The 23,756-nt window shown below is 44.8% G+C and overlaps 1 protein-coding gene across 8 annotated transcripts; it reads left to right on the forward strand.

Annotated features, from left to right (window-relative positions):
- The first annotated feature begins 609 nt into the window (after positions 1–609).
- On the forward strand, positions 610–12,658 carry LYZL4 (lysozyme like 4). Of its 8 annotated transcripts, none has more exons than XM_039230380.1 (6): positions 703–735; positions 3,406–3,511; positions 6,165–6,375; positions 6,489–6,638; positions 10,152–10,230; positions 12,394–12,658. In XM_039230380.1, the coding sequence occupies exons 3-6, from the start codon at positions 6,237–6,239 to the stop codon at positions 12,461–12,463; spliced, it is 438 nt and encodes a 145-aa protein (XP_039086311.1). In that variant the 5' UTR covers positions 703–735; positions 3,406–3,511; positions 6,165–6,236; the 3' UTR covers positions 12,464–12,658. The 8 variants fall into 8 exon arrangements, with proteins under 8 accessions (XP_039086313.1, XP_039086305.1, XP_039086311.1 ...); XM_039230378.1 differs by lacking the exon at positions 703–735 and adding an exon at positions 1,797–1,979; XM_039230379.1 differs by lacking the exon at positions 703–735 and adding an exon at positions 1,797–1,979 and having other exon boundaries at positions 3,436–3,511.
- The last annotated feature ends 11,098 nt before the right edge of the window (positions 12,659–23,756 follow it).

The following is a 23,756-nucleotide window of genomic DNA, read 5'->3' on the forward strand; positions in this document are numbered from 1 at the left end:
CTAAGAAAGTTTAGAAAAACTTGAAAATCTAGAAAAGGAAATCTAAGAGACATTGCTTTGATTTATGTCTTTAAGTTCTTGCTTTGCTTATGTTTTCAAGTTTTTTATTTGCTTTAAAGATATAGAAATTAGAAATGGAATATCATGCACGCCAAAACCTTAAGCAGTGCTCCAGTCCATAACTCATATCTAAGAAAAGGCCATCACTAAAGATTTTTGAGCCCATGTGCATTTAGGGTTAAGGTTTTGGGGTTTATGGCCTGTTTCTTTTATGATTCTCTATTTATCATTTTTAATTAATCAACTAATTACCAGTCATAATCGAGCCAGCCAGAAGGACTTCAGTGTGTTCAAAAGTCTAGCATTATTGTCAATCATTTCAACATCTTTTAACTCTTTGGAGCTAGAAGGAATTTTAAAGATAACCCAATCTGGTGCCCTCATCTCACAAATGCAGATGTCCTTGACCATGACCCCATTGTGACTAGATGAACAAAACAGTGGCTTCTCCCACTGCTCCCTACTAGATGGCAGTTTTGTGGGGATCTGCAAGGATGCTATGATAGGCAGAATAGTGGTCCTCCAAAGATCTCCATTCCCTTACACCTGAAACCTCTGAACATGTTATTTACATGACAAGAAAGAAAGGACCTGGAGATGGGGAGCTTATCTTGGATATCTGGGTGGGCCAATCTAATCACACAAGTCTTTATAAGGAAGAGAAAAGGCAGAAAGGTGAGCCAGAGGGGCACCTGGGTGGCTCAGTAGATTAAGTGTGTCCAACTTTGGCTCAGGTCATGATCTCACAGTTCGTGGGGTCAAGTGCCCCATCAAGCTTTGTGCTGACAGCTCAGAGCCTGGAACCTGCTTCAGATTCTGTGTCCACACCCCTCCCCCCACCCCTCTCCCACTCACACTCTTGGTGTTTCTCTCTCTAAAATAAATAAACATTAATAAATACTTAAAATAAAGGTGAGTCTGAGATACAACAACATTAGAAAAAGAAGGAGGGAGTCAAAGCATGAGAGAGTTTTGACCCATCATTGCTGGTTTTGAAGATAGGGGACGGGAGGTGGCATCAAGGAATGCAGATGGCCCCTGGGAACGGCCCTCAGCTTACAGTTAGCAAGGAAATGGGATCTTGGCCCTACAGTTACAAGGATCTTTATTCTTTTTTGTTTTAATAGTTTATTGTCAAGTTGGTTTCCATATAACACCCAGTGCTCATCCCCACAAGTGCCCTCCTCCATGCCCATCACTCCCCTCCCCACCCCCCATACCCATCAGTTCTCAGTTTGTTCTCAGCATACAAGAGTCTCTCATGGTTTGCCTCCCTCCCTCTCCCCCACTATTTTCCCCCTTCTTCTCCCCCAAGGTCCTCCATTAAGTTCCTCCTAATCCTCCTATACGTGCAAACATATGGTATCTGTCCTTCTCTGCCTGACTTATTTCACTCAGCATAAAACCCTCAAGGTCCATCCATGTTGCTACACATGGCCAGATTTCATTGTTTCTCATTGCCATGTAGTATTCCATTGTATAGATAAACCATACCTTCTTGAAGGATCTTTATTCTGCCAACAGCCTGAATGAGCAATGGAATAGGTTCTCTCCTACAAAACTTTAATATAATAAGTTTGTGTAGCTTCAGCTGCTAAGTTTGATGTAGCTTGTTTGGTACAGCAATGATAGAAAACTAATACAGTGTTGGTGACAGACCCTGCCTGCTTCAGAATATTCTTGGGTATAGCAACTGATGTCATAGAAAAGATTCTAGAAGAGCACGTTATGGAGAAGCACTTGGGGTTTAGAAGCTCTTGGGTGGAGGTAAGCAGGTTACCAAGGAAGTGGAATCTGAAAAGCCCAGGGAACTGAGTGCCTAGAGCAACTTTCCTGCAATAAAGGTCAAAGCTGCCGCAGTGGCTGCTCCTCCCCTCCTGTGTGGAGGCACCAAGGTCTACAGAAGGACTGGTGAACTGGTAAGTTCCTGGACGGGCAGGAACCAGCACAGTTATGGTGATACCCAGGTGCAAGAGACACTCAGAAATCCATTTATTGCTTATACAATGACAGTTCTGTTGGGAAGAGTTGGCATTCATTCATTCATTCATTCATTCATTCATTCAACAGAGATTCAGAGCACCTACTATACACCAGGCTCTGTTCTAAGTTCTGGAGATAAAGCAGAGAACAAAACAGACTAGGTTTCTGCATTCTGGGTGCTTACTCTCTGGTATGGGAGATAGAGGAACAAATAAATGAACCAGGTAATTTCTGAAACTGACTTATGTTATGAAGAAAAAAAGAAATGATTTTCTGTGATGGAGCAGTGATCAGAGGAGATACTGAGATAATTTTTGAGCTGAGACCATGACCACAAAAAGCAAGCTGGGTGGTGATTGGGGGAGTCCTATTCCAGGCAGAAGAAACAGCAGATGAAAGGGGTGCCTGGGTGGCTTTGCTGGTTAAGTGTCTGACTCTTGATTTCAGCTCAGGTCATGACTGTGAGCATGGCGGAAAGAGAGGTGTGAAATCAGACTGGAGAGGTGTTCAAAGGATAGAGCAGGAAGGGTCTTGTTGGCCTGGTTGAGAAGTTGGATCTCATTTAAAGTGTCAGGGGAACCCACTGGAGGTGGGTGATATGACTGGATATATGTTTTTAAAAAAGACTTTCTATTGTTGTGTGGGTAACAGGGATGGGGGAAGAGGAGAGGACTGTAGGGTTTCAGAGTGCATCTAGAAACCTCTACAGAAGTCACAGGTAATTGTGACTTCTGGACTGGGATGGTGGCAGAGGAGATGGCGGGACGTGGAGAAACTGATAGAGCAGGAGTCAGGACTCCCAGTGAAATCACTAAGAGGTTAGGACGGAGGACTCAGCATGCCTTTTATGAGTCTGGGAGACAGATATCACCTGAAAATATCCTTTGCTCTGCTGGAAAATGTAAACATGAACTTCTCTTCCAACATGCATTGGAATTTTGTTATTAAGGTAAAGGCAAGGAGGGTGACCACAGCTCAGAAAGACACATGTCTTCTGGGGATTATATACTTTGCATATTTGACTCATTTCCTTTTTAAATCAACACAATTAAGTAAGTTTCATTTTAATCATTATTTAGATGAGGTACAGAGAGGCTGAGTAACTCTCTTCGATCATTCCTGGGATCCCTAAAATCCCAGCTATTACAGGGTAAAGTCAGAATTTGAACCCAGACAATCCGACTCCCAAGCCTGAGCACTTAAATGCTAAGTCCTCCTCTAAAATGTCATATAACGGTGAGGTCTGTAACCAATCATGTGACTTGAGAGTTTAAACAAATGTTGAATAGTAAAATGCTTCGAATTCAGGAAAGTATTCATTTATTTCTAACCTTTTCCCAAGTTAGACATTTGTGTCATTAGTTCTCAACAGGGGACACCTTTGTTCACCAGGAGACGTTTGGCAGTGTATGAAGACATTTTTGTTTGTCACAACTGAAGGGGAGGAGCTACTGGCGCCTCAAGGCAGGTGTGTTCCCAAATAAACCCCAATGCATAGACCAGCCCCCAGGAAAAAGGATATTCCAGCCTAAGTGCCCAGGTCAAGAACCCCTTGTGCAAGTGAATGTAGGCTGGAGGACACGCATACACCTGTGGATGATAACAAACAGGAGGATGCAATTAGTTGTCTAATTAATATCTGTTTCCGCAGTGTTGGGGATTGTAGGGCTTGCCAGGAAGAAGATGTGTGTCATTTCCAATTGCACATTCTAGTCTGAGAGACAGGACACAGCACAGAACAGGACAATCACCTGCAAGGTGGTCTGGAGGTGACTCTGAGGGCAGTAGGGGCTCAGAGTGGGAATGTTCATCCAGGATTGCATAAGTCTTCAAGGAGGTGGCACCTGTAGTGGACATCTGAAGATGGAGCAGTGTTTGGGTGGGGAAAAGCATGGCAGGATTGGGAAGAGCCATGAGTGGAGATACTAAGGTGAAGGGGCACGGGTAGTGGGGTGGGGGGCAGGGAGGTGCAGAGAGGAACAGAAAAGGAGCAACGTGAGAATTCAGAGCTGACTGAAGGATTCCTCCTGATGGAGGGAGGACAGGGTAAGGCCAGATTATGGAGGGCTTAGAAAGCCAAGTGTGGGTTTGCTATGATAAGGGCTAGGAAACTAGAAGCATTCCAAAAGTAACATTTGTACATGCGTTGGGGCCATTCCTCACTCATGTTTGAAAACACCACCTTGGGGTGCCTGGGTGGCCCAGTAGGTTAAGCATCAGACTCTTGATTTTGGCTCAGATCATGATCTCACAGTTTGTGGGTTCGAGCCCCTAGCTAGGCTCCATGGTGACAGTGTGGAGACTGCTTGAGATTCAATTCCTTTCTCTCTCTCTCTCTCAAAATAAATATATAAACTTAGGAAAGGAAAAATAAACACTGCCTGGAATAGTGGGGACAAAGAGGCTGGACTACAGCTTGCAGTGATGAGAGGGCTTTAGGTGAAGGTGCAGAAGGAGGTTCAGGGGATGGTGATGAGGGAGGTTTGGTGAAGGTGCAGAAGGAGGTTCAGGGGATGGTGATGAGGGAGGTTTGGTGAAGGTGCAGAAGGAGGTTCAGGGGATGGTGATGAGGGAGGTTTAGGTGAAGGTGCAGAAGGAGGTTCAGGGGATGGTGATGAGGGAGGTTTAGGTGAAGGTGCAGAAGGAGGTTCAGGGTGTTGCACATGAATTTAGCCACGTCCTTCCATCCTGACCCAGAGTTTACTTTCTGGGCCTGCACTCAGAGTTACCTACATAACTATCCTCAGGTGTAAGGCAGAAAACAAATAAGAGGTCAAGGGTTAATGTCTTGTGCTACTGGTTGTTTATGACACAGTTTGCATACTTTGTCCTTGAGATAATGGCTATTCCCTTAGAACTCCCCAGAACCCTAAACCTTGTCTTCAAAATTATAAATGTTTTCCTACACACCAGGATAAGGGCTGCTCTCTTTATCATTTTGTAGCCTTTTCACAATAACCGCTCAGTTCTGCTTTTGTACTTCCCACTTCCCTGTTGCTCATTATGAAAAGCCCTAAGCCCTTGGACTCAGGGCCACATATTTAGAGTTCTGTGTTAACTCTGTGCGGTCCCAGCCGGTAATAAAGACTTAATTCGGCTTCATCTTATTTAAAAAAAATTTTTTTTAATGCTTTATTTATTTCTGAGAGAGAGAGAGAGACAGTGTGAGCAGGGCAAGGTCAGAGAGAGGAGACAGAATCTGAAGCAGGCTCCAGGCTCTGAGTAGCTGTCAGCACAGAACCCGACTCGGGGCTTGAACCCACAAACCATGAGATCATGACCTGAGCCAAAGTCAGGCACTTAACCGACTGAGCCACCCAGGCGCCCCTTAATTCAGCTTCGGTAATCTCGGTTGGCCTCTGTGTCTCTCGGCATAACAAGGGGATGCTGATGATAGAGGTTTAAGGTTTGGTGATGAGGTGGGTCAGGAGATGAGAGAGGTTCAGGGGATGATGATGAGGGTGGTTAATGGGATGGTGATGAGGGGGTTTAGATGGTGACAACAGAAACGGAGAAGGAAGAACTCCACACCCCACACATGACCCCCCATTCTCACAGATGAGAAAGCACAGGAATTGTGACGCACAGGGACTTGCCTGCTTTTGTCAGCGAGAACCCGCCTGCTATGTGGCAGGCCTGGGCTGGACTGGCATTGGTCTCCTTGTGTGGACGGCCAGAGAAAAGCTCAGCAGAGCTTGACTTGTAGACTATCTGGGGACAAGATTGTGGAAAGGGTGAGACTCTGAATATATTCTAGGATAAAATGCAGGGGTGGAAATATTCAACGTAATAACAGTGCTTGAGAGGTGGGACCACAATGAAGTTTTTCCTTCTCTTTCTGTTTTCTAACTTGTACCTAATAAACAAGTTCTACTTGCGTAATAAATGGGAAGAGAGATTTTGACGCCATTGGGTTTTGTTGGAGGGAAAGAATGCGCGGGTGTGACCTTCACAAGAGCAATTTCCTTAGGAAATAGGGGGTCAAGTAGAGGAAGAGAGGCAGGGTTTGCAGTGACCTGAAGCAGAGGATTAGGGTGGGAAGAAGTATCCCGGTTAAGCCAGGGGAGACTCCCCTTTTTCTGAAACACACTGACTTGCAGACCCCCACCCTTTCCCTTCAGAGAAACCAGGGGTCCTGGCAGGAATTCTCGGTGACTCGGCCAGCTCACCTGAGCTGCCAGGAGCCTGAGAAGATGAAGGTCTCCATGGTCCTTTCCCTCATTGGCTACCTCGTGGTCCCAAGTGGCGGGGCTATCATGGGGCGCTGCGTGGTGGCTAAGAAGCTCAAAGAAGGAGGCCTGGATTATTTCGAGGGCTACAGCCTTGCAAACTGTGAGTAGGCCCCTCTAAGCCCCTCCTCTCCTCACCCCCTTCTCCTCTGGCCTCTGCCCAGGCATCCCCAGCTCTGCCTTCCTCCTAGCCACCCGCCTCCTGTTCCATCTCAGGGGTGTGCCTGGCTTATTTTGAGAGCAAGTTCAACCCCACGGCCGTCTATGAGAACTTCCAACGTGACTACACCGGCTACGGCCTCTTTCAGATCCCCAACCGTGACTGGTGCGACACAGGCGGGAACCGCTGCCACGTGTCCTGCTCCGGTAGGTCCCCTCCCTCTGTGCCACACCCGGGCACCGGGCACGGGGGCTGCAGCACACGCTCCCGAGGCCTGTCCTCGGGGTGGCCGGAGTTTGCAGGGTTAGAGCAGGGAGGAGGCGGGCCTGGAGACGGGGCTACAGAGACAGCAGGCTGAGCTGTCCAAAGAGTAGTGGAGGTGCCCATCCAGAGAGACAGAGGAGGCATCAGAAATGTCGAGAGGAGGCGGAGGAGAGGCCGTGGGCATCGGAGCCCACCTGAGCCTGAAGGGTTAGCGCAGAGGCCTCTGCGGGGGCCTCGTTTTGCCCACACCTGGGCACAACGTTCTACTTCAAGAGGAACGGTTGCTGCCACGTGGACAGGCGAAGGGGTCACAGAAAGGAGACAGGAGTAAGCTCTTCCAAGGGGAGCTTTCCCTGCCGCTCTCAGGGGGTCCCGAGTCCCTGTGGTCAAGGGTTTGCACTTGCCCAGGGTTCCATCATCCTACCACTTGCTGAGCACCCACTGAGTGCCAGGTCTCCTGAAGTTGCCACTGTAGTGCGGGCAGCCTGCCGGGTACTCCCGTAAGCTCTTCATGGATCTGAATCCGTGTAATATTCACAAAGGCACCCATGACGAGGGCATCATTATTATCCCCATTCTACAAATGGGGAAACTGAGGTCCAGAGAGGGTTAGTACATGCCCAAAGCCACACAGCTGGTAGGAGGTATTGTTGAGAGGCAAACCCAAGCAGGTTGACTCCTGGGTCAGGGCTGAATCGACAGGGTGCAGCAGAGCTCCCTCTGGCACCTGGGGCTGTCATTCGGCTCCAGGAAGGTCTAAGGGCCCAGTGTTCTCAGTGTCTCCCTAACGAGCACACCTGCCTCCCCCGTGATAAATGAGAAGTGTTCTAGAACCTATGGGTGCCGAGCTGGGTCATTAGGAGACAGAGTGGGGAGGTCATGGTAAAGACTTCTTATGTGGGCCAGGAGAGTCCTGCTTGGTATGGGGCCCCATGCCCGTCCTTGGGGCTACAAACAGGAGTGAGACCGTTCCCAGATTCAAGGTCAGGCGGTATTGCCAAGAAGGAGTGAAAGGTGCAGAAAACACCCTTGGGATTCCCAGTGGGATTCCCAGCTGCTCCCCTTACGGGTGCACGGCATGACTTGTGCGAGTCACTCCCTAGAGCTCCCTCATCTGTGAAGTGAGGACAACATTAACTACTTTCTAAGGTTGCTGTGAGCATTCAGGGGGATAATGTATGTATCATTCCATTCAGTGTCTCCCTGAGCTTCCTGGTAGCCAAGCCAAAAAGAGAAACCAAATAGATATATATCTCATAAAAAGATTAATCGATTGATTCATTGATTCGTTGATTGCCAGAATCTGACTGGAGAAACAAATAACTATCTGTAATAGAGGGGGTACTGAGTGCTGTGATGAAAATATGGTTCAATATCTTTTAAAAAATCCTCCCACTAGATAAAATGTGAAAAATTAAACCTGGGGTGACTGAATGCCTCAGTTGATAGAGCACGTGACTCTTGATCTCAGGGTCTTGAGTTCAAGCTCCTTATTGGGTGTGGAGCCCACTTAAAAAAGAAATCTATAGTCCCTGGTTGACCTGGCAAGAAAGGAAAACCCCTACAGGCTAAAATCAGGAGCAAGAATCCAGGCAGATAAATGAAGATTGAAGGGGATGGTGAACTTGGGGACATCAGCTGATTCCCTGTGGCCTAAGGCAAAGGTTTGAGGTCATCGTGTAGATGGGGCCTGAGCAAGGCAAGGAGGTGCGCCGGAGACACTCCGAGAGCTGCACTGTCAGCTGGAAGAGATGAGCTAGAATGTTCTGAAAGCAAAGACATTCTAAAAAGAGGGGGAAACAGTCTCTTTGGGAATTTGTAGCCACAAGCCAGCAGGATTTCCTTGAGCCACCAGGAAGCAAGGCACCATAGAGAGGTACTAGGCCCTGTGCTAAGTCCTGGGAGCAGTTCAGCGGGATTTTATCCTGTCCTCATGTGGCAGGTCTATCTGGCTTTGAGGCCACACAGAATCTTGGCTCCACCTCTCACTGGTTATGTGATCTGAGCCTTAGCTTTTTATCTGTAAACTGGTGGCAATAAGAGTACCTACCTCACAGGGCTTTTGTTGAGTTCTTAATGTACTGCAGCTAATGTACATAAGCACTAAGCATGGTGTCTGGTATACTGCCTGATGCGTGATGAACACAACTTCATTCAAATAATTTACACAGCAGCTGAGGATTAGGACACGTGCATACACACACACACGTGTGTGTGTATGCACATGTGTAAGTGTGTATGCACATGTGTATCTATGTGTGCACATATGTATGTTTGTGTAGTTATATATATATATGTATTTAGTGGCTAAGTGCTGCATCAAAATGACATTTTATTCAGAAAAGGGAACAGGGCGCAGTCACCCTGAGCTTTCTGGTAGCCAAGACGAAAGGAGAAACCTAACAGGCCCAAGCTCACCAAGCAGTGAGCATGGTGGTCAGTGGCAGACTTTTAAGGACTGTCCTATTTAGTTGAGCTGATCCAGGTTGGGAGATGAGCATGAATAAAGTCCAGGAAGAGGAACTGCATATGATTCCCAAGCTGTGGGTATCAGGGGTAAAGCACCCACTTTCAGGATGACAATAGCTTTGTCTCCTGCCCCTTGGCAGGTCTCTAATGGTGGGGTCATGGAGGAAGGTGATGGAAGGGTAAGGTTGTGGAAGTGGGAGGGCATAGGGGGGCAAAGTTGGACTCTTGCCAAGGATTTGGGGGTTTATTTTACAGCCAAGGGGGCACTGAAATACTGTTTTAAGGGAAAGCAATCAGAGTGTGTTAGGGAAAGGAGGAGACAAAGTGTAGTCATGAAGGAAGCTATTGCAGTAACCCCAGTGGGAAGTCTTGGCTTCCCCATTCAAAGGAGAGAATGGGATGATCAATGCCTAGTCATGCTGGTTCCTCAGGGGACCTCTGTTTCTTCTGCCTGGAACAGTTTTCTTTCTGTGATTCCTCCACTCCTTTTCCTTACTCTTTTAGATGTCACATGGTCCAATGACCCTTCCCTGACCCCGCAGGCCTGAATGCGGTGCCCCCACTCATCAGCTCCCACACCAAGCTGCATTCCCCCATCACGCCAGATGCGCTTGTATTATAATTGCGAGGGTCTTTATCGCCCTCTCTCAGACTGCAGGCTCTAGGAAGTCAGGGACAGATTTACTGTGCTCACCATTCTGTCTGCATCGCTTCTCAGATTGCTTTGCATAGTATATGCACTATACCCAAACATTTTTAATGAAAATATTATTATAAGAATTACAAGAAAAAAATCAATAGATTTAGTAAAAGATTACCACATGCTACTACCTCCCAGTGTTGTCTGAGAAAAATCTAGGGATAGATTTATCCTTGGAATCGTATGGGAGCCTCTCTAAATGTGAGCACCTGTACCTTCCCTGACATCACTCAGACTTAGCTGCCAAGTTGTGGAGTCGTTTTGTTCCACTTCATTTTTTCCCCAGCTTTACTGAATCCAGATTTGAAGAAGACAATTGAATGTGTTAAGAAGATCGTAAAAGAAAAAGACGGGATGGGAGCATGGTAAGTGGTACATTTTCTAATAGTCTATGTTAATGACCTTCGCCCACTATATTTTTATTAAAAAAAATTTTTTTAAGTTTATTTATTTGAGAAGGGCAGAGAGACAGGAGAGACAGAGAATCCCAAGCTGGCTTCGGGCTGTCAGCACAGAGCCCAATGCGAGGCTTGAATCCACAACCCTGAGATTTTGACCTGAGCCAAAACCGAGAGTTGGACACTTAACCAGCTGAGCCACCCAGGTGCTCCCACCCATTATCTTTAATCCTAATCTTGGCCTAATCTTGGTCTTTGCATATCTGTAGTGTGAAACTAGTGGGATCCTACACTCTCTGCCCCTCTCAAATAAATAAATGTGTCCTTTATAAATTAGGGTTATTAGAACTTCATCACACGATCTTTGTGAACTACTTTTTTCAGGTTTGCTGTTTGTAATTTGACTTTGTTTATGGTGCTTCTTCATATAGGAGTTTTACATTTTTACAGAATCAAATCCCTCAATATTTTGTGAAAATATGAAACAGCACCCCAGGTTTGTAGAGAAATTAAGCCATGTTTTCTTTTATATTAGAACAGTGCCAGGTGCCTAGGTGTCTCAGTCAGTTTAGCGTCTGACTTCGGCTCAGGTCATGATCTCATGGTTTGTGGGTTCAAGCCCCACACTGGGGTCTCTGCTGTCAGCATGGAGCCTGGAACTTTCTTTAGATCCTCTGATCCCCACGTTCTCTGCCACTCCCTTGCTCACACATACATGCTCTCTCTCCCTGTCTCAAAAGTAAATTATTAAAAAAGTTAAAAAATAAAATAATATATAGGACAGTGCCTGGTACAAAATAAGCCCTATATTAAGTTTCTGTTAATACTAGAAAATAGAAGTTTCATGGTGTTGTGTTTTTATATTTAAATTTTTGGTCTTCTTGGAATTTATTTTAGTATAAAAAGTGAAGTAGGGCTCCAGCCCTATGTTTTTCAAATGGTGAGTCAGTGTTCTCAATGCTACTTATTCATTAATCCATTTTTCTAATTTAATAAATTGTATTTTAAAGTGGGAGTCGCCTTAATGTGTCTTCCAAGTGTTTAAAATATCTTTCATACAGTCTTTATTCTCCCAATTAATTAGAAGCATGGCTGGCACTGTAGGGTAGGCACTAATGAGCTAAAATCATCTTTGTTGTACAGCACTAAGGAGAGATATGCTGGATGAGGCTGATTAAGGGCTTGTCACTTGCTCAGGAATCCCAGCAAAGTGAACTCTTATTAAAGTAATAAGCAGCCGTGTCTTTTCAAAGATCAGATCAAGCAGCTCTGCAGGGATGAGGCAGACAGGAAAGGAGAAGTCCGAGGGCCTGTGTGCCCACGGGATTCCCTTCTGCAGTGCCTGCCCTGGGCTCTGGAGAGCCTCGCAATTTCTGAAAATATGTATGTGTGTGTTCCCCCGCTGCTTTCCAGTTGTGAGGGGACAGGGGTTCACAGCCCTTTCTCTAACTGTGGGACCCCCTACCCTGGAAGATTCAGGGAGGCCTGCCTGGCTGTGGAATGGCCTAACTAAACAGGGTTTCTAATGGCCTGCTTCTGGCCTGGTGACCCCCAGCTTCTAGGCTGGGAGCAGAGGACCTGGGTCTGGGAACCGGTGTGGGGGCTGGGAAGAGAGAGATCACTTTTAGGGGCATCAGGAGAAAAGTTTTTAAAAACTCAGTCTAGCTGCCCTAGGCAGTGTGGAGGAACTAGAAGGGAGTTTAAAAGGCGACGGGTGAAACATCTGCATGGAAAGGTGAAAGGGGCCCTGGCTCAAGGTCAGGGATTCCCATTTCAGATCAAGGACTCAACCTCTGACCCTGGGCAAGTCACAGAGCTTCTCTGATGCTCACTTCAGAGAAGTTAAGGATACTTCTCTTGTAGGCCTGGGGCAGGGGCTTGCAGTTCTTGGTGTGGGACTTCTGGAAAGAGGTGGAGGGCAGTGTGAGCATGCTGCGGACACAGGGAGCACCAGCATTTGTGCCAGGATGCCCTGGAGTTAGCAAGAGGCTCATACTCAAGATACACTAAGGCCTCAGAGGCCAGGCTGGGCTGTAAAGGGCCCAGCAGGGGCGTGTGGGAGCTGCAGATCCTGAGCTCAGACACTGGGGAGGCCCTGCCTCTCCACTCTCCCTGCTTTCCTCTCTGCAGGCCCTCCTGGTCCCTGAACTGCCAGTACTCGGACACTCTGATGCGGTGGTTGGATGGATGCAGGCTGTAGCCACAGGGGCGGCCCTCACCTCATTCTCTGGCGGCACCTTCCAAATAAAGATGCTGTTCTGTTTGCTGCCTTCACTTGTTCCTGTTGATTATCTCACAGCTTGAAAGCTCCATCGGATGGCAAAGGACAAAAGTTTGCTTCCTCCAGGGATGCAGGATGCAGAATAAACCAGCTGCTTACTCAACCTGGACCAAAGGTCTGCACTTGTCTTATTATCCTGTGATTGCTACTCTGATAACCATTATTTACCGTCATCATGATTTATTATTATTTAATCTTAGATGTAGGAGTTGGAGGAAGGAAACTATCTAGAAAACAAGGTGTGTCCATGAATGTCAATATTAAATAGGAAAGGGAAGAAAAGACACAGGAGAAGAAAAGAGAGGTCAAGGGCAAGCCAGGCCACCAATCCCAACCTGTGCCCACATTGGGACACGTAGCTGGAAGTGAGACTCCAAAATCCTCCTTGTCCTTCTATTGAGAGAATCAAGTGACAGTTGCTCTTTCTTCTGAAAAGTTTAAGTTTTTTCAAGTTTATGTTTTTAATGCTTATTTATTTTTGAGACACAGAGAGACAGAGTGTGAGCGGGGAGAGGCAGAGAGAGGGAGAGACAGAATCAGAAGCAGGCTCCAGGCTCCCAGCACAGAGCCTGACGTGGGGCTCGAACTCATGATCTATGAGATCATGACCTGAGCCGAAGTCAGACGCTTAACCAACTGAGCCCCTAAAATGTTAAGTTTTAAAAAATTATAAAAAACACATACTCTCATAAGAAAAACTAGAAAAAATACAGATGTATATATACGTATACATATATATATACATATACATATATATACATATACATACATATACATATATACACATACATATATGTATGTATACGTATATATATGTATATGTATATATATGTGTGTGTGTGTGTATATATATATATATATATATATATATATATATATAAGTTCTTTCATGGTCTTAGCTCCCAAAGGCAATTGCTGTTATGCTTTGGTTGCAATCTTCTTTTTTTTTTTTTTTTTTCTATTTAGGGGTTTTTCTTCTTTATCAACAGTGCTGTGGGGCACCTGGGTGGCTGTCGGATAATTGTCCAACGCTTGATTTCAGCTCAGGTCATGAGCTCACGGTTTGTGGGAACTAGCCCACATCCCTAGAGAATCTGCTTGGATTCTCTCCTTCTCTCTCTCTCTCTCTCTGCACCATTTGCTCTCTCTCCCAAAATAAATCAATAAAAACTTTAAAAAACCCACAATTCTGTGATAATGTTATAGATAGAGTATTGTACCTCGTGTTTTAGAAAGAAAGAACATGGCAGCAAATCTTTCTCCTATGTGCACTGAGTTTTAAACAGAAAGGGATTTATTTCTGAAGCTTAGCGCTTTACAGAATCCTTGCACGGGACGGAGCAGCAGGGCACCCCTGCCCCAGCCATGGGAGCAGCAGCAGCAGCAGAAGCAGCAGAAATATATGTTCATTTGAAATCTGGTCACCTCCTGGAGCCCAGACTCGGAGAGCACGGTCCCTCACCTTTCAGCCCTCACACAGGAAGGAAAGGACTGTAGTGGCTTCAAGCGAAGCACCATGGGTGTCAGAGATTTTTCAACATGAAATCTGAGTGCCAGTTAATATTCCACTGTGTGAATGTACCGTATTTGATTTAGCTTTCCCCTTGCTGTTAGATTTTTAGATCTTGTCATTTTTTAACCATTCTAAAGAATGCTATAGAGCCTGTTTGGCTGCCCCTCTCTTCATTATTTATGCTTTTAAAATTACACCAGACACGTATATTTAATGAAGACAGCTTGGAGAGGACAGACAGTCATAAAGCAGGACATTAAGAATACCCGTCATTCCCCACTGGAAACAGAAATTTGCATCATTGCTACACATCCACAGTTGAGAGCCCTGACATAGGGACAGTATTAGTCTTTTTTTGTGCGCGCCCTTCTCTGTTTCAGTGTGAGCGTGTGCACATATTTTTTTCCTTTCAAACATGGACTACCACTGTCTATACAGTTTGTAATATTTTGTATGGCCTGATATTTCCGGGTTTATGATAGGAAGCCCAGCACTGTTTTTAACAACCTCACAACATTCCTGTATGTGGACAGACTGTAACATATATAACCTTCTATTGTTACTCTGTTCCATCCAGGCACAAAGTAAATGACCTAAGGGAATGGTGGCCACCGTGAGGCACCGCTGAAAGCAAATCAACCCTTCTTTTGTTTGCATCTTGGTTGCTTTCCAAGGGGGAGGGGGGGAGAGAAATAGCCATAAGTTTGAATTTCAGGGACAGAACTTTGACTCAAGTTCAGTAATGATTGAACAGCTTAACCAATTGGCTTTGTGTGGCTTAGCCCTGTCTAGAGAGAAGGGTATTCCATAGTTCCCAACCACAGGGCATGACTCGTAGAGTAAAATTCCTGCTGGTGGCCACACTTGGTATTGGGGCACCGAGAAGCTAATGAGACCCTGAGAGCCGCTTCCTTATTGAGCTGGGAACCCCATGCTGTTTGTCAGGTGGGCACAAGCATGATAATACACCTGACCTCAACCCAGCCTTCACCCAGACATTAACGACAACCTGCAATTGATTAAAACACTATCTCCTCAAGTGCCAAATCCAGCATGCTGCCGCCTCCTTCCAGCCCATTACTCTCCCCGGGCTCATCATTGGCCTCTAATGGACATTATGTCAACATGGGCGTGAGACTTGAGGACAAAGCAAATGTTAGTGTATCGATTGGAACAGGCTCTCTGGGGTTTCCCAACATCAGCTCCTGGCTTGGCGCTCTCAAACCCACAAGGGCATTATGAAGAGCCCTTGTCCTGGGGCCAGATCTCCCTTGTCTGGTTTAGGGAATGATGAAGCTTCATTTAAAAATCTCAATGACCCCCATTACTATACTTCTAGCACCAGCAGCTACCGTATGAACCCCAACCTTACAAACACTATACATAGGCCTTTACATACAATATTTTCCAAACCTTGCAAAACCTTACAAGGTAGGTATGAATTATAATCACATCACGGAGTGGGGGGTGGGGATTGAGGCTTGGAGAGGTTCATCAACTTGGCTTTACTCCAGCCTGGTAGGTGATGCAGATGGAAGGAGTATGTCCCCAAAACCCATAGCTCCCCCACACAGGGAGGACTATGGGCTCTGCATTGGTGTTCATTTTTCATTCCATCCATTAGTGAGAATATTGGTCTCCAGGTTTTCTTTTTTAATTATTTCTTTTTTTTTTTTAATATTTCTTTTTGAGACGGAGAAAATATGAGCAGGGGAGGTGCAGAGGGGGTGGTACAGAGCATCTGAAGTAAGCTCTGCATTTACAGCAGCAAGTCTGGTGTTGGGCCGGAACTCACAGACTGTGGGATCATGACTTAAGCTGAAATCAAGAGTCAGACACTTAACCGACTGAGCCACCTGGCACCACAGTCTCAGCTTTTCAATTAAGACTTTTTACTGACGAAGTTTTGGGAAACTAGCACAGAACAATGGGTCACTTTTGCAGTGCACAATTCAAAGGCTGGTAAATTGAGGTCCTGAGAAATGAAGTAACTTTCTCAGCTACACAAAATAAGTCAATAGAGAAGACAGAGTGGGGGCCTGCCGTGTTTCCAAACTTCCGTCAGGATAAAAATCCCTGGGGTGGCTGTTAATATGCTCATTCCTGGGCCATGTTCCGTATCTACTGAGCCCTATCTCCAGATATGGGGCCCAGAAATGTGTATTTCTAAAAAAATGTCTCTAGATATGTCTCATCCTTGGGAAATGGGAGAGACTGGCTAGTGCCAAAGCAGGGGTTGGGAAGACTCAGAAGACATAGGATCGTTCCTGGTTCTGCATGGACTGTTGAGTCACTTCACTCTCTGAGCTTCATTTTTCCAACCTGTAGACTGAAGCAAGTGACAATGGCTAGGCTGGCCACACAATGGTGATGTTGAGGAACAGCAGTGAATGATGTGGCCTTCTGATGCCTGGGCCCTTTGCCTGCTTCCCAGTGCCATGTTGACCTTGGTGAGCAAAGATAGTGCTGAGGATCTGGCATCAGGAGGGTCTGGGATGGTGTGTGTGTGTGTGTGTGTGTGTGTGTGTGTGTGTGTCCCCTCATCATCTACAGCCATATATGTCCCGCAGCATAGCATGGCCAAGTCAGTTACTAGAGTTGAGAAGATTATATCTTGCTCACCCTCAGGACACTGCTTTCTAGAATTCCCCTTAAGTGGTGGTTGGTTTTTGTTTTGAATCTCTAATCCTACCTACATCTGGGGTTAGCAGTGAGCCAGGCAGTGCTGTTCCTCATTGCTGCTTCCTCCTTCCTAGGGAGGAAGACTTCTTCGGCTCTTTTGACACAAGTCTACTCCCCCATTCTCCCATCCCTCCCCATCATTCATTGAAGGTTTTGGGTCCTGCCTCACTGTTTCCCACCACAGCAAAGGTGGTCATTCTCAGTGGCCTTAATATTTTTATAGACAAGCCACCTGCACCCTGGCATGTCAGTTCCTCAAGATCATTGCCTGCAAAAGATCTTGTTCTTGATCTCACTTCAGCTTCCACCCCAATGGCCATGCCTCAGCCTTGTCATAAGCAGTAGCTTTGCCACCTTCAGAGCCTCCCCGCTAACACCACACTCTCGGAACACCACCTCATATCTTTCCAGGCATCCCTTCCAACAGGTCTCTAACTCTGAAAATTTTTTTAGTCTACAGGGATCTCGAAGGATTGACCCTCTCACCCTTACGCTGTCCCTCACCTTCCCCAGGTCCTCACTTGTCTCTTGCCCTTGCTTAGATTCCATGGCCATCGTTGTGATGTCAGCAGGAATCCTCATCTCCCTGCTCATCTTTCCTCTCTCTGATATACCCTGCTAGCTAATCAACCTCAGGTAAATCCGACTCTTCACCTGCTCCACATTTGTGCCCAAGAAGTTCTATGTATTTAGGGAAGAGGGGAAAAAAACACCACAACGCCATGTTGATTTGTGTCATTTTAAACTCTTGCCAACCATTATCAAGTGGGCCTTTGCATTTCCAATCTATTTCACACTTTCTCCTCTTTCGTTAAACCTCCAACATCTCCTCCCTAATCCACCCTCTTAACGGATGATGTTGCTTCCTATTTCACAAAGGAAATAGAAGCCTTCAGATAAGACCATCTGCAGGCTCCCATCACACCTGCCCACACACACTCCTCCCTCCCTTCTCTACTCATGGATGAACTGCTGATGCTCCCCACTAAGGCCAACCTCTCCACTTGGGTCCTGGATACCACCCCCTCTCACTTACTCTTAAACTGTACAAGAGACAAGTGATACTGCACTATTACATTTTTTCTTCCCTACTTGATTGCTTTCATCCTCATAAAAACATATTGTAATCTCTCCCATTTAAAAAAAAATCTCTCTCGTGACCTCTCATTTCCTGCCATTTCCTCAAATGGTCCTCAAAAGAATTGTCTAAGTTCCCTGTCTTCTCTGCCTTAATGTCCATTCTTTCCTTAATCCAACTCCTTGGAAACACATCTTTTGTGGTTATAGATGATCTCCATGTTGCCAGATCTTATGATCAATTCTCAGACCACATCTTGCTTTCAGCAGCGTGTGACACTATTGCTCACTCTCTCCTTAAAACACGAAATTCAATGTCATTGAGCCACCATAAGTTGTTGGTGCGTCTCCCATCTCACACGTGACTCCTTCTTCACCTCCTTTATTAGTATCTCTCCTCTTCCTGGTCAGTGTTGGTGGGACCCAGGCTCAATCTTCAGACCTCTTCTCTGTTTTCATCTACCCCCGTGTTAAATAACATCAATATTCATCAGTACGTTTATGGCTTCCAAATATGCATATTCCTTACCAATATTTCCCTCAACACTTCAAATTCCTTGTTCTACATCTCCACTCGACTATCTAATAGACATCTCTACATACATCACAGCAGCAATAGAAAATAAATGTGAATACAAAGGAACCCAGAGATCTCAGGCACAGACTTCTATGTCCTCAAATTTCTGGGTCACGTAGGACAGACGAGTCTTCAGGAGTATGAAGCACCTCAGTTATCAGGAAGCCTACTTCTGGTAGGATATCTTATAGTAAGCTGGTCATATAAGCAGGCTTTAGCTATGTGATCAGCCTTAACCATTCAAATCTGCCTTGCTATCAGAAGTAGGTAAAAACCACCAATCTAATTATTTTACTAATTAATGCTGACAGGCTGATTCATCCTGTTCCAAAGGGAATCACTTGTCTTTAGTTAGTGCACTCTATACCACTGGGCAGGGGTCATTTGTCTAGAGATAGGCATGCACTCTAGACCATTCGGGAGTAACCTGTGTATGCAAATACCATGACAATGAATACGGCTTTTTTAAGCCTATGGTTGGTAGAGCTGACAGAAACACTGCAGGTAGGACAGGAAAATATTCCAGCAGCTTCTGCCATGCTGGGAAATGTTCAGGTAATCAGCCTTCCACCAAGTGCCCAGCTGGTTCTTCTGGGCCATGGTGTTCTATCAGGGGTCAGTAGTTGTCTCTGCTACAGGTTGTACAGGTCAGTCTTGGTAAAGAGACATCTGTGTTGTTGAGGACATGCATGAACTCCATCCCTGATACCATAGCCACTTTGCTTGCTCATCAGGTGTGGCTGGTAAAGAGGCTGCTGACATCTGCATCTTTTTGTTAACCAGATTATTGAAAGCTTCCTCTGCCATGGGTGCCCTGTGATGAGCATTCACACAGGACGTAGATATCCTTACACTCTGTACCCATTCCAAGAGGTCTGTCTGCAAATGCCTTTCTTGGACCTCTTTGCTACCAGTCTTCCATTTTTGTTCCTCCTGAATCTCAAATTCATCCAGCCAATCCCTTAGTACTTCCTGAATCACCATAGAGCTCTACCTCTGACCATCCATCTTTCTTTCCAGGGGCCAACTCATCATATTGCTTAAAATTCTGCCCTCAGGGAGACTTCCGTCTATATGATGCTATAGTAGTCTACATCTAGTGGGTGCAGAACCCTGTGTAGATCCAGCCATAAACTAGCTCCCAGGTGTTTCTTCCTCAATGACTGATCATCAAGGACTCCCCACAAAGCCATAGGTGAGGCTGGAGGGAGTGGAGGGACTCTAGGAATCTGAGGCTGAGCACCTGCCGAAACAGCTTTCTTTTGCCTTCAGGACCTGGTTAAGACCAGTGTCAGGTCTGTCACTTTTACCTGATGATGATATGCTGCTGCACACACAGAGCCACCTTCGTGGCTTGGATAATCAGACAGCATCTAGTTCACAATGGGCAGTTCAGATCACATGGTCACTTGGTCTCTTATAGTCAGCCCTTGTAGCAAAGGAGGAGCTGCTTCTGGAATAGAGCACAGCTTTGCTTTGAAGCCCTAGGGCACTAAGCCATGACTCTATCAAGGCTTTCCAGAGGTTCCATGGAATTAGCTGCTGGAAGAGCTAATGGAGCAAAGTCAGCCACTTCCTGGTTTCTCACTGCAGTTGGGTGCTCCAGGAGGTAGAAATTTGCTGCTTTCACTAGCATGTCTGCAACTTGCAAGAATTTGCTGCCGACTTTCCAGCAGCAATGCAGCCTTGAATGAGGTGACTAGAAGGGGACAATGTGGCCTGCGGCAGTGACTCTGGCCTGTCCAGTCCCCCACATGCACCATTCCAGATGAAGGAGAGTCTGTTACCTCCCTTCTGCCTTCGAAATCTCTGTGAATGTAGCTCAGTGGCAAAGCCCACATTGCACCTGTATCCCACCTCTCAGCCCCTCACCCCTGCAACACAGAGGAGAACGTGGACATGGGTGGGCTGCTTGTTAAACCATCTCTTCTTGCGTAGGACATTCATTTACTTGGAGAGAGATGAGAAGGGCTGTAAAATCCGGAGAGATCTGGCTTAATTAGGATAATTTGTTAAGTAGTCACTGCAGTGAAAAACATTTAAGTGAATGAAGTTTGTTTCTTTTTAATTATTCATTTTTACATCGAGTTATATAAGCTCGGGATTTAAAGAGCAAAATAGGGTTGTCTGTGAAAAGCAGCCCTCATGGTTCTAACCTTCCTCAGGAAAAACAATAACAACAATATGTTCAATTCTTTCAGCTGATGCTTTTGGATCTGCCACCCATTTTCTGAAGAATATGCTTTTATCTTGTTTCTTGGTTTGTGTGAAATTGGGGGTCCCCTTGCGCTAGGGAGATGGGGGTTCAATTCTCTTTTTCTCCTTTATCCCCACCACACATATAGAGTCTCCACGCCCCCTACCAATATGGTCTAATTGTAATTTGGGTTCTTTCAACATTTGGTCTCCATCGTGGCTACGAAAATGCTTTTCACAATTGAGCCATGGCATATAGTCTATGATTACTTCTCTTTCCCGAACAACGTTCTCTCCTCTTTAGTGAATTGTTGTCTATGTTTGCTTCTTTGTTTGCGTAGTTTCCTGTCTACTTCTCACTCTATCAGCCCCCATCTTTCCCCCAGTTGTCCAATTCTTCTCTTAGCATGGGAAGACCCACTAGATTTTCTTTCGGTTTCTCTTTAAGAAATCTCTCCCCTGATGCCTTCTGACTTCTCCAGTCAGTATGGTATTTTGTCTCATGCACACTTCTTGTTCTAGAATTTTCCTTTTCCACAATCTCTTTTACCTCACTCCTGGGTTAAGCCCTTTGTTTCCTAAAGCCCATGCCTTCCTCTTTCTTGGTCTATTCCCTTATTTTATTGGAGCACATCCTTCATAAGCTTTCTTAGAAACAGTGCATGGAACATTTTTGAAATTTTTTGAAACTCTGTATGCCTGAAAATGTTTTTGTTCCACCCCAACACTGGTGGATATTGTGGATGGGTGTAGAATTCTAGATCAAAAATAATTTTCCTTTAGAGTATTGATTACATTGCTTTTGGTTACTCTGAAGCCATTCTGATTCTGGTTCTTTGTATGTGACCTGTATTTCTTTCTGGAAGGTTGTACGATAGTCTCCAGTATTCTGAAATTTCATGATGACACACCTCAAGTACTTAAAAATCCAATATAATGGAACCTTTCAATCTGGAAATCTATGTTCTTCGGTTCTGAGCAATTGTCTTAGGTTATTTTGTAGATCATATTTTCTTTCCTGGTTTCCTTATTTTCTCTTCCTGGCCTTCATGTTGTATGGATGCTGTGCATCTTGTATTTGTCATTCATTCAATTAATATGTTTTCCCATTTTTTCTCTGATTTTTTCCTCTACTTTCTAGAATACTTCCTCACCTTCTTTCTTCCAGAATGTCTATTGATTTTTCACTTCTATTGTCATGCTTTTTAACTTTCAAGGACTTTATTTGTCCTCTAGATGTTTCTTCCTCTCTCTCTCCTCCTTCCTTCTTCCCTCCCTCTCTATTTCTCCTTTTCTTCCTTCCTTCTTTCCTTCCTTCCTTCCTTCCTTTCTTCTTTCTTTCTTCCTTCCTTCCTTCCTTCCTTCCTTCCTTCCTTCCTTCCTTCCTTCCTTCCTTCCTTTCTTTCTTTCTTTCTTTCTTTCTTTCTTTCTTTCTTTCTTTCTTTCTTTTCTTCTAGCACTCTGTTCTTGTTTTGAAGATGCAATATATATTTTTATAGGATGGAGTTTGTTAAATTTTAATTTAGTTTTTTAAATTTACATTCAAGTTAGTTAGAATATAGTACAACAATGATTTCAGGAGTAGATTCCTTAATGCCCCTTACCTATTTAGCCCATCCTCCCTCCCACAACCTTTCCAGCATCCCTCCGTTTGTTCTCAATATTTAAGAGTCCCTTATGTTTCATCCCTTCCCTTTCTTTATATTATTTTTGCTTCCCTTCCCTTATGTTCCTGTTTTGTATCTTGAAGTCCTCATGAGTGAAGTCATATGATATTTGTCTTTCTCTGACTAATTTTGCTTAGCATAATACCCTCCAGTTCCATCCATGTAGTTGCAAATGGCAATATTTCATTCTTTTTGATTGCTGAGTAATACTCCATTGTGTATATATATATGTTCTTTAGTCTCCAAGTATTTGTTATCTTTCCAATTTTTTTCTTGTGGTTAATTCTGAGTTTCATATCTTTGTGGTCTGAAAATATGCACAGTATGATCTCAGTCTTTTTGTACTTATTGAGGGCTTATTTGTGTCCCAGTATGTGATTTATTCTAGAGAATGTTCCATGTGCACTGGAGAAGAATGTGTATTTCTCTGCTTTAGGATGAAATGTTCTGAATATATCTATTAAGTCCACTGTGCCATTCAAAGCCATTGTTTCCTTGCTGATGTTTTGTTTAGATGATCTGTAAATTGCTGTAAGTGGGGCGTTGAAGTCCCCTACTATTATAATATTATTATCAGTGAGTTTCTTTAGGTTTGTGATTAATTGATTTATATATTTGGGTGCTTCTACATTTGGAGCACAAATATTTATAATTGTTAGGTCTTCTTGGTGGATAGACTCCTTAATTATGATATAATGACCTTCTTCATCTCTTGTGACAGTCTTTATTTTAAAGTCTAGATTGTCTGATATAAGTATGGCTACTCTGACTTTCCTTTGTCAGCCATTAGCATGATAGATGGTTCTCCAACCCTTACTTTCAATCTTAAGGTGTCTTCAGGTCTAAACTGGGTCTCTTCTAAACAGCATATAGATGGAACTTGTTTTCTTATCTATTCTGTTACCCTATATCTTTTGATTGGAGCATTTAGTCTATTGACGTTTAGAGTAAGTACTGAAAGATATGAAGTTATTGCCATTATGTTGCTTGTAGAGTTGGAGTTTCTGGTGGTGTTTTCTGGTCCTTTGTAGCCTTTGTTGCTTTTGGTCTTTTTTTTTTCCCCATCTTCTCTCCCCTCAGAGAGTCCCTCTTAAAATTTCTTGCTGGGCTGGTTTAATGGTCATGAACTCCTTTAATTTTTGTTTGTCTGGGAAACCTTTAATCTCTCCTTCTAGTTTGAATGACAGCCTTGCTGGATAAAGACTTCTTGGCTGCATATTTTTCTGATTCAGCACATTGAATATATCCTGCCACTCCTTTCTGGTCCACCAAGTTTCTGTGGCTAGGTCTGCTGCAAACCTGATCTGCCCTCCCTTGTAGGTTAAGGATTTTTTTCCCTTGCTCTCTTCATGATTCTTTCCTTGCCTGAGTATTATGTGAATTTGACTGTGATATGCCTTGTTGGTGGTTGGTTTTTGTTGAATCTAATGGGAGTCCTTTGTGCTTCCTGGATTTTGATATCTGTGTCTTTCCCCAGGTTAGGAATGTTTTCTGCTATGA

The sequence above is a fragment of the Hyaena hyaena genome, unplaced genomic scaffold (assembly GCF_003009895.1).
Source record: "Hyaena hyaena isolate Hyena2069 unplaced genomic scaffold, ASM300989v1 scaffold_45, whole genome shotgun sequence".
NCBI lineage: Eukaryota > Metazoa > Chordata > Mammalia > Carnivora > Hyaenidae > Hyaena > Hyaena hyaena.

Coding starts and splice junctions, on each gene's coding strand:
- LYZL4 (XM_039230374.1), top strand. CDS start 658: ATGGGGAGCTTATCTTGGATATCTGGGTGGGCCAATCTAATCACACAA. Junction 6,376..6,488: donor GGGCTACAGCCTTGCAAACT/GTGAGTAGGCCC, acceptor GTTCCATCTCAG/GGGTGTGCCTGGCTTATTTT. Junction 10,231..12,393: donor AAAGACGGGATGGGAGCATG/GTAAGTGGTACA, acceptor TCCTCTCTGCAG/GCCCTCCTGGTCCCTGAACT.